Source organism: Sinocyclocheilus anshuiensis, unplaced genomic scaffold (genome assembly GCF_001515605.1).
Source record: "Sinocyclocheilus anshuiensis isolate Anshui unplaced genomic scaffold, SAMN03320099.WGS_v1.1 scaffold1625, whole genome shotgun sequence".
Taxonomy (NCBI): Eukaryota; Metazoa; Chordata; class Actinopteri; order Cypriniformes; family Cyprinidae; genus Sinocyclocheilus; species Sinocyclocheilus anshuiensis.
Window position 1 is genome coordinate 128520 of NW_015539802.1, and position 9315 is coordinate 137834.

At 36.2% G+C, this 9315-nt stretch overlaps 2 protein-coding genes across 2 annotated transcripts in view; both read left to right on the plus strand.

The window, feature by feature from the left end:
• The first annotated feature begins 556 nt into the window (after nucleotides 1–556).
• Nucleotides 557–3836, plus strand: LOC107683905 (E3 ubiquitin-protein ligase NEURL3-like). Its single transcript, XM_016479968.1, has 4 exons — nucleotides 557–635; nucleotides 1668–2168; nucleotides 3333–3485; nucleotides 3573–3836. The coding sequence occupies exons 1-4, from the start codon at nucleotides 617–619 to the stop codon at nucleotides 3749–3751; spliced, it is 852 nt and encodes a 283-aa protein (XP_016335454.1). The 5' UTR covers nucleotides 557–616; the 3' UTR covers nucleotides 3752–3836.
• A 410-nt stretch (nucleotides 3837–4246) lies between these two features.
• LOC107683878 (vinexin-like) overlaps nucleotides 4247–9315 on the plus strand; it is a 55191-nt gene continuing 50122 nt past the window's right edge. Inside the window, exons 1-2 of the mRNA XM_016479929.1 lie at nucleotides 4247–4337; nucleotides 5646–5822. The gene's annotated coding sequence lies outside the window, so the exon portion shown is untranslated. The remainder of the gene's footprint in view (nucleotides 4338–5645; nucleotides 5823–9315) is intronic.

The following is a 9315-nucleotide window of genomic DNA, read 5'->3' on the forward strand; positions in this document are numbered from 1 at the left end:
TTTTTGTGTGTGTGTGTGTGTGTGTGTGTGTGTGTGTAATATATATATATATATATATATACAGGTATATACACCTTTCGACGTGTACTGCGATAGGTTAATCGAGACTTGTCATTTGCACTTATATATTGTTGCTCTTTTGTTAGTTTTGACTGCTTTTATTGTCCTCATTTGTAAGTCGCTTTGGATAAAAGCGTCTGCTAAATGACTACATGTAAATGTAAATGTAAAAACAAAAGAGGAAAAGTGAAAGTACTCGGAGTCTGGTGCACAACAGTAGTCAGCAGCATGCTAATGGGAAACTGTGAATCCACATGATCAAAAGGACTCATTGAAACCCCCAAATACCTCCTTTTGCTTTCCCGTTTGTACGCAGAAAAAAACATTTGGATGACTAAATACGTAAAAATCCCAACTGCTGTCATTTTTTTACTGCCGAGGAATGGAGTCATCCTCAAGGTAAATTTCCAGACTCCGCCCTCAATAGTCCCTCCTCGAGAAATGTTTAGCTATAAACCACAACACGTGCATTTAAAAAGCAACAGATTCCCTATCCACTTAAGATACAGAAACAGAAATACTGAAGAAGATACCAAGAGCTGGCTAAGAAAACAGGATGACAGAAAAAAAGAAAGGTAAGAAGATGAAATAGGCAAATGGTACCTTTTTTTAATGTTATTTTTTATAATATCTCTTAATGAAAAAGAAAATGTCAAGTTTAAAGAGAATTATGTTGGTATATAAAAATGTAACTTAGCAAGTTGCAAGTTAAAATTAACTTATATTTTGTTTGTTTTAAGAAAGTTAACCAACCAATTAATTAACAATAATGCATACCATTACATCGTCAATGAAATAATTAGATACAGTTTATATTATGTGTTAATGATATGTAATTATGATTCACCGTGCAACGTTGGAGAGTCCGAGCTTGATTATGTCTGTGATATGATGCACAAGGAAACTTCAGTGGTGTTGTCAGTGAGCAGCGGCCTCGTTCGAATAGTCCGGTTCAAAGAATCACTTCAACTTCTATAATTAAACATACATTTATTACATTTGAAGTTTTTGTAATAAGCGTGTTGATTGTAATTTCATGTATCCTAGTTCAGGTTGTTGCAGACATGATTCGTGTCAGTTAGAACCTAAATGGAATTTGTATTTACATTAAACAAAACGTAATTGTCAGTCCGTTTCAAAGAATCACTTCAACTTCTATAATTAAACATACATTTATTACATTTGAAGTTTTTTTAATAAGCGTGTTGATTGTAATTTCATGTATCCTAGTTCAGGTTGTTGCAGACATGATTCGTGTCAGTTAGAACCTAAATGGAATTTGTATTTACATTAAACAAAACGTAATTGTATTCTTTTGGCTGAGAATCAAACCAACACTGTTTCATATGTGTGTTTATAAAACTGTCACGTCGTAAATATATGCAACAATTGGTAGTTCATTTTTAGTTCAACGAGGATTGACTCGAGAGGCGCTCAGATCAGTTCGATTCTCGAGTCATTTGAACCAAAAGAATGATTCGCGAATCAAACGCACTGGAAAGTCCCGTGTTAACGAAAGTTGCAAAAGAGACAGATGAATCAAAACAGAGAGAGCTACACCGCTTAGATGAATCTCTAACGCCAGACTTGTCTTATTTCTCCTCCAGAGAAAGTCAAGTGCGTGTGTGACACGCGGTGGAGCCTGAAAGCGATTTCTTTCCACTCAGACGTGAAGGGTCGTCTGATAACGCTGAGTGACGGCGGGCGTCGGGTTTCCAGGGACGAGTCGTCCTTCTGCCACGGGCTGACGTTCAGCGGGCGAGCGGTGAAGACCGAGGAGAAGCTGCGCCTGCGGGTCGAGCGCTGCGGCGGAGCCTGGCACGGAGCGCTGCGGCTCGGATTCGCTCATGTGTCACCCGAGCAGACAGCTTTACCCGCTCTGGCCATCCCAGACCTGACCAACTCTCCGCTGTACGCCGCAGTGATAGTCCCCGAGCACATCTGTCGCCCTGGCTCAGAGATTGAGTTCATGCTGAAGAAGAACGGCAGTGTGAGGATACGAAGCTCTGATGGCAGAACACACACGGAACAGACCACCCTGAACCCCAAGTGGCCCGTCTGGGCGATGATTGACGTCTATGGGCAGACCACGGCAGTCACGATGCTCGGTGAGCCTTCTGTTCTGTCATATTGTGCTCTGACTGGATTAAAGGGATAGTTCACCCAAAAATGAAAATGCTATCACCATTTACTCACCCTCAAGCTGTTCCAAACCTGTATGAGTCTCTTTCTTATGTTGAACACAAAAGAAGATATTTTGAAGAATGTGGGCAACAGTTGACGGTACCCATTGACTTCCAGTCGACTATGCTTCCAACACGCACATATATTATGTGAATAAAAACTTTTCTTTTGGATGCGATCAATCACGATTAATCATTTGTCAGCACTATTTATAACATAATAAATGTCTTTACTGTCACTTTTGTTCAATTTAATGCATCCTTAGCTTGTTGAATACAGTATTAATTTATCAAATAAAAAAAAACCTTACTGACCCTAACACACACACACACACACACACACACACACAATCAAAATATCTTTATTTTTGTGGTATGTGTTTAAAGTATGATGTTATATCAAATTATGTTTTATTGTTCTGTAAGAGAAAGAGCCAGGGGTTTGATATATATGATGCCCCTTTCCTAAAAATATAAATGCGTAATATTCATGAAAAACCCATTTATGCAGTGTGCAAAAATATTATAAAAACAGCAAATTAATTTAGGATTAATTCAAATGAATTAATGATGTTTGCTAAATAAAAAAAATGTTTTTTTTTTATATTGTCATTGTAAAGAAAATAGTTAAAATATTATCTAGAAAACTGTACTTGATTGATTTGTCATAGTATTTGAGTAGAATAAAATAATCTCAATTAATCTCATGATTTCTGACCAGCCTTTAGAAAGCATAATATAAAAATAGTACTGATAAAATTAATAAAATTAAAGATAAAATTATTATTAGTAATATTAATTATTAACAGATAATAAGATACAAATAATAATATTGTGAATGTGATTGTAAAATAAATAAGTCATGTACAACAAACGAATTCATTAGTATCTTAAATGTACCTGTTAACTTTGACGGCTCTAAAAATACATTTAGTAAAATCCAAAGAGATTTAACGGATCTCTTGCGGCCCCAAGTTTGAAACCCCCTGACCTAAGCTACACTCAAGCGTTATCATAAATAAAAGCTTGTTTTTTTGAGTTGTCTTAGACTTGAGTTGTCCTAACAGTTGATGTGGTCTCTGTATATAGGTTCCAAAATGAAGCGCTGGGTCTTCACCAGTCGGTCCTGTCCTGCTCTCACACACGTCAGACACACTGAAGATAAAGAAACACAGGAGAGAAAGAAACAAATGAGCATGCTGGAACAGAGAAACCTGAGAAACCATCACCTTGACAGCACAGGTGAGAATCAGACAAGCACGAGGCAGCTATATTATGGCCTAGTACACCTAATTTCACCACCTAAACTCCTCTCTTTTCTTGCTTTAGATAATGAAGCTCCAGACTGTGAGGAGTGTGTGGTGTGTTACAGTAATGTGGCAAACTGTTGTCTGAGCTGCGGTCATAAATGTGTGTGTACTCCATGCGCCATGAGGGTTCACATGATGTTTGGGACCTGTCCTCTGTGTCGTCAGCCCTTGGGTTCCTTCCATCCCTATGACCACTAGCTTTCTTCCCAGCTCAAGTGGCCATACAGTTTGTTGAATGTACTTTGAATGTATTTTAAGTTCTTATGTGCTGCTGTAATGTACAAATCTGTCACTGCACTGTGCAGATGTTGTATATATATATATTTTACTCCGTTTTGTAAGTCGCTTTGAATAAATGCACTGAATTTAAATGAATATTTATTTTTATTTTGAGTCATATTGATTATATTTGTTTATATGTATATTTATACGTATGCTGAGATGTTCTAAATCTATAATGTAAATAATATGATGTAAATATATGTAAATATCTATTTATGTATATGAATAATGTATTTTTTTTATTTTGTATTAAATACATTTTATGTAAACAGTTTGTTTGATTGATTTTTATGCTGGTCGTGCACTACTGCACTTTTCTGCCAGGTGTCAGTATTTTATAGGAAAACAGAAACTCCCAGCAACACAGAAGAAACGTTTACGAAAGTTTACTGATGGTTATTCTTATCTATGATTCTTATCCAAATTGTTTTACGACGCTCATGTTCAATGTTCATCGATATGAATAGTGCTGCAGTGCTGCAGAGAAAGTCTAAATTTAAACGTGAGTGAACTTTTCCCTTTAAAATAGTAAGTTATTTGAAAATAGTCAGGAAGGGTGGAGAAGAGGAATCACGGATTTGGGCGCGAGAAATGCAGTGTGTACTAAGAAGAGAAAGTGCTATATTTGGTTTAGTTTGTTAGTTTCTGGCTTTTTGATGTTGAAATACCATAGATTACTTAGGATTTTAGGGAATATTGAGAAATACAGGGGGAAAATGATCTCAGGATAATGCTTATTTTGATATGATCTTCTTTTTGAAATGGTAGGCCCTAATACATAACATTTAAACCAGTCAAAATAGCACCGGGGCTAGTTGTCACAAAGAGTTTTGAGTTAAAAGTCTAAATTTACAAATGTGTGTTTCTGTAGCAGTGGTTTTGTATGTTTATTTCAAACATCTAGTTTAAAATCCTCTTAAATTAGTATAATATTTGTTAATTCTGTCCTCCAAACTAAAATGACAGTAAGTTACCACATTTTTCTTTTTGGCTGGTATGTTACAAGTGAAGTTAATAAAACTAAATTGACCTTCAGACAACAGCGAACTACATTTTAAAGATCATAAATATGTTCTGAGGGAAAGACTTTTCCCCCCACAAATGTTTATGCCAATTTATGTGAGGAGGTTTAAAGATTTATATATATTTTTTGCAAATAAAATTTTCATTAATTTGGATTGCACCTAACTTTAGCATAAACTAATAATCTGTGATGCATATTTGTCTGTTTTAAATGCACAAAACCAGGTTTATATGTTTATCACACAATCCATTTGCTAAACCGAACATTTTAAAGAATTGAATCTTGCTTATGTATAGACCATGTTCATACGTTTTCAACTGATTCATCTTTTTCTCCACAAATAACAGATTTTGCCTAATTCTAAGGTATTTGAATAAGTACATTTAGAAATATGATAAATCGAATTAATGCAAATGTTTAATAATAAAATATACCATGATTCGTTTTGTTGAGTTCAGGTTGGACCAGGTAAAATTATTAAATATTAAATGCACAAAGGGCTGTATAGCGCAGTGACTAAATGGTGCAAAATACTGACTTATTTTAAGCCTATAAATGCAGATCTTTGGTGTTGTGCTTTCTTGTATCATTTGTTTCTGCAGTGGGCAACAAATCCAATCAGTCGGCCATCAGCATTAAATCATTAGTTCCAGTTAAACCCCAGAAACTAAGTTATAAGGGTGGGAAAATCATAAAGAGGGGGAGGAGAGAGGCGGAGTGAGTGGGACGTGACCTTTGGTTGTTGATCACGTTGTCTGACTGTTAAATATTTATTTTGGATGGCAGAACAGAACCTGAGGAAGGCGAAAAGTAGTGAGGGAGGGTTTGCAAAGCCACCGAGTCAAAGCAGAGAGACTCAGTACAGAGAGAGGGATAGAGAATGACACACATAGTGAGCTGAAGATTGCCGTTCAGTTTGATGAAGAAAACAAACATCCTCTTCAACAGCAGACGTGCAGCACGGTAAGTGGTCTGTATGTCTTAATGTACACTACCATTCAAAGGTTTGGAATTACAATGACAGGTTTGGAATTTCTTTGACAGAAAATGATTGGTTTATTCACCAAGCATGCATAAAATTGAGCAAAGTCCATGGCATCTGACTGAGAGTCTTCTCTTGACTGTTGCAAATGAAGCCGGTGTTTGGTTTGAATTGTTCAGTGAAGTGTCCAGTTGAGCACCAGTCAGAGCTTCCCATCTTCTTGTGCATCTGTGCCGTCTACGAGCCGGTTAGATTCAGTTTGCTTGCTTTCTCAAGATAATCATGTATAGAGCGGCCTTCATCTATTAAAAAAAAGAGTAAGATGAACAATTGTGTTGTTTGGTCATTTAAAAAAACAATCACAAAATGTAACTAGAAAGAGTACAGTGACCTGGAAGAAATGCAAGTGTAACTTCATCATCTGAAAAAACGAATCAGCACATTAATTAATTTTTAATTTTCATGTAAGTGGTTTTCCTAGTTGACTTGAGTAATAACTGCTTTGCCATCACAGGTAAAAATTTTACATTTTAATTTGCCAATTGCAAACTTTTTAATGGTAATGTAGTTACAATAATTATCCTATCATATAATAGGCTATAACAATAATTCCCTATTCTGAATGGCTCTTTATTTATTTGAATGACAGTCTTTTTGTGACCCATGTAACCGCTCATTACATATCGTTGTGAGATATGAGGAAAGAAAGGTGGTGTGGGTAAATAGGGATGAATAATCTCATCCACTTGAAACCTCCTTTCCCTGGAATAAAACTGTGATAAAGATTTCTTCAGAAGTGTGCAGTGCATGTGATAATACAGTGTCTATTGGGTGTGAAAATGACTTCTTGAGGAAGTGTGTTTGCAGTTTAACCTCAATTTTACAGTTAACCTCATAGTTAGTTCACCCATCTGTAGTGGTCTCCGAAACCATAGTAGATGTTATTGAGGGCACTCAATCCCATAATGACCCACAATAACGAGTGTACAACCGATGAACACTCAACAGCTAGAGAATACCCAAAATGCACTATAAGGGTCATGCCGACTGAGTTCTCGCGTCTTGCCTGAAGGTGGCTCCTGCAGCTGAATCATCCATCCATCCATTTTCCAAACCGCTGATGGGTAGCCAGCAGGGCCCTGCACAGACCTTTTGAGGGGCATGTGCTGAAACTGAAAAAGGCCCCCCCCCTTTATGACAAATGAAATAACCAGCCTACAGCATCATATCATACAGGTATAGATTTCTTTTGAATTGATTGTTAAATAGTTTAATGCAGGTTCCATGACAGAGAGATAAATCTTTTAATTTACATTTAGTCATTTAGCAGACTCTTATAATAATAATAATAATAATAATAATAATAATAAAATTCTCAATACTCAAGGGCGCTTTACAATATCAAAACAGATAAACATGACAGCAGACAAAAAAAAACAAACAAAAAAATACAGATAAACATGAAATCCATGGCATGAATCAGATCATGCAGTCAGAGATCAGAGAAACAAGAAAAGAAAAGATATGTTTTAAGGTGGGTTTTGAAATCCTGTAATGAAGAAAGATCACGAATGTGTTTGGGAATAGAATTCCAGAGTGTGGGAGCAGAGATACAAAACGCTCGTCCACCAAACGATGCTAACCTGTGGTGTGGAATTAACAGTAGTAGTTCATCAGCTGGGAAAAACATTTTTTTTGAAAGATTCCAGAGATATTGCTCATTTGTGCAATTATCATTATAGCTGTGGCCCTCTGTTACTCTTATCAAATTATTACAACTTTATAGTTATTGTTATAGCTATCATCCTTAGTGTGAATGGGTATTTATTCATATAAAATGCTAATATAACACTAATATAATACTTTAACATAAATGTAGGTGTCGAAAAAAAGTTCACATCTACATTTGAATATGAACCACAGACAGAGCATTACAGAGCAAAAGAATAAAGCAAATAATAATAATAATAATAATAATAATAAAAAAATTCTCAATACTCAAGGGCGCTTTACAATATCAAAACAGATAAACATGACAGCAGACAAAAAAAAACAAACAAAAAAATACAGATAAACATGAAATCCATGGCATGAATCAGATCATGCAGTCAGAGATCAGAGAAACAAGAAAAGAAAAGATATGTTTTAAGGTGGGTTTTGAAATCCTGTAATGAAGAAAGATCACGAATGTGTTTGGGAATAGAATTCCAGAGTGTGGGAGCAGAGATACAAAACGCTCGTCCTCCATCCAAAGCGACTTACAAATGAGGACAATGGAAGCAATCAAAATCAACAAAAGAGCAATGATGTGCAAGTGCTATAACAAGTCTCAGTTAGCTTAACGCAGTACACATAGCAATGTTTTTTTTTTTATTATATAATAAATAAAAAGAAAACAGATAGAATACAAAAAGAATAGAGCAAGCTAGTGTTAGAGGCCTTTTTTGCTTTTGTTAATTGTATAATAAATAAAAAGATAACAAATAGAATACAAAAAGATTAGAAAAGCTAGTGTTATTTTTTTTAAGAAAACAAGCAGTAAATGAATAGAGTGCAAGTCTAAAAGGGACAGGTTTTGAAAGAATAGAATTAGAATAGAGAGTGCTAGAGTTAGAGGGTCAAATAAAGATGGAAGAGATGTGTTTTTAGCCGATTCTTGAAGATGGCTAAGGACTCAGCTGCTCGAATCGAGTTGGGCAGGTCATTCCACCAGGAGGGAACAGTTAATGTAAAAGTCCATTTCTAATGGATTTGCACGTTTGTTACATTTTCCAATGATTATTAAACAGCAGGCTTATTTTAAACGTTTCTCTGAAAAAATCGGACTCATTCTTGAATCACGCATCACCACTTCAAGGAAAACAGGCAGATGTGAAGACTTTTTCTTTTTGCAGCCTTAGACAGTAATTTGAAATGTGCTTAGGTTGATGTCGAGTGCCTCATTTTAGCCGGTCAGCCCAGTAGTTTAAGTATCCTCTAATTGAATGGACATCAGCGGCCTCTAAACATCATTGCCTGTGGAAATAGCATGTTGTGTGGCTGAACATCTAGTGATGTTATTTGATTGACATCTCATGCTCCAGCAGAGGGCACATCTCCAATTCACCTTTTTGTTACTGATAGTAGACTGAAGGAAGCCCTGAGGTTGTGATCCTGTTCGCTTGTATGCCAAGTAGAGCAGGCATGAAGTATGTCAGAGAGACATAAAGAGAGTATCTATCCTCCAATGGACAATGAACTGATGTATTTGCAGGTCAAACAGGCCGTCTGTGTGTGTGGGAAGGGAAATGCACTCATTTGTTCTTTCGATTTGAACACACAAGTGGGTTTCTCCTCAGCCTGCATGGGACTGGCTATTATTTCCAGCTGTGCATGTGTGTGTGTGTGAGTATGGGATGGAAAATGTTACAGAGCTTTGGACTCGTTAGGCACAGAGAGTTTCATGTATGATCCTGGCTTGTCCAGAATAGTGGA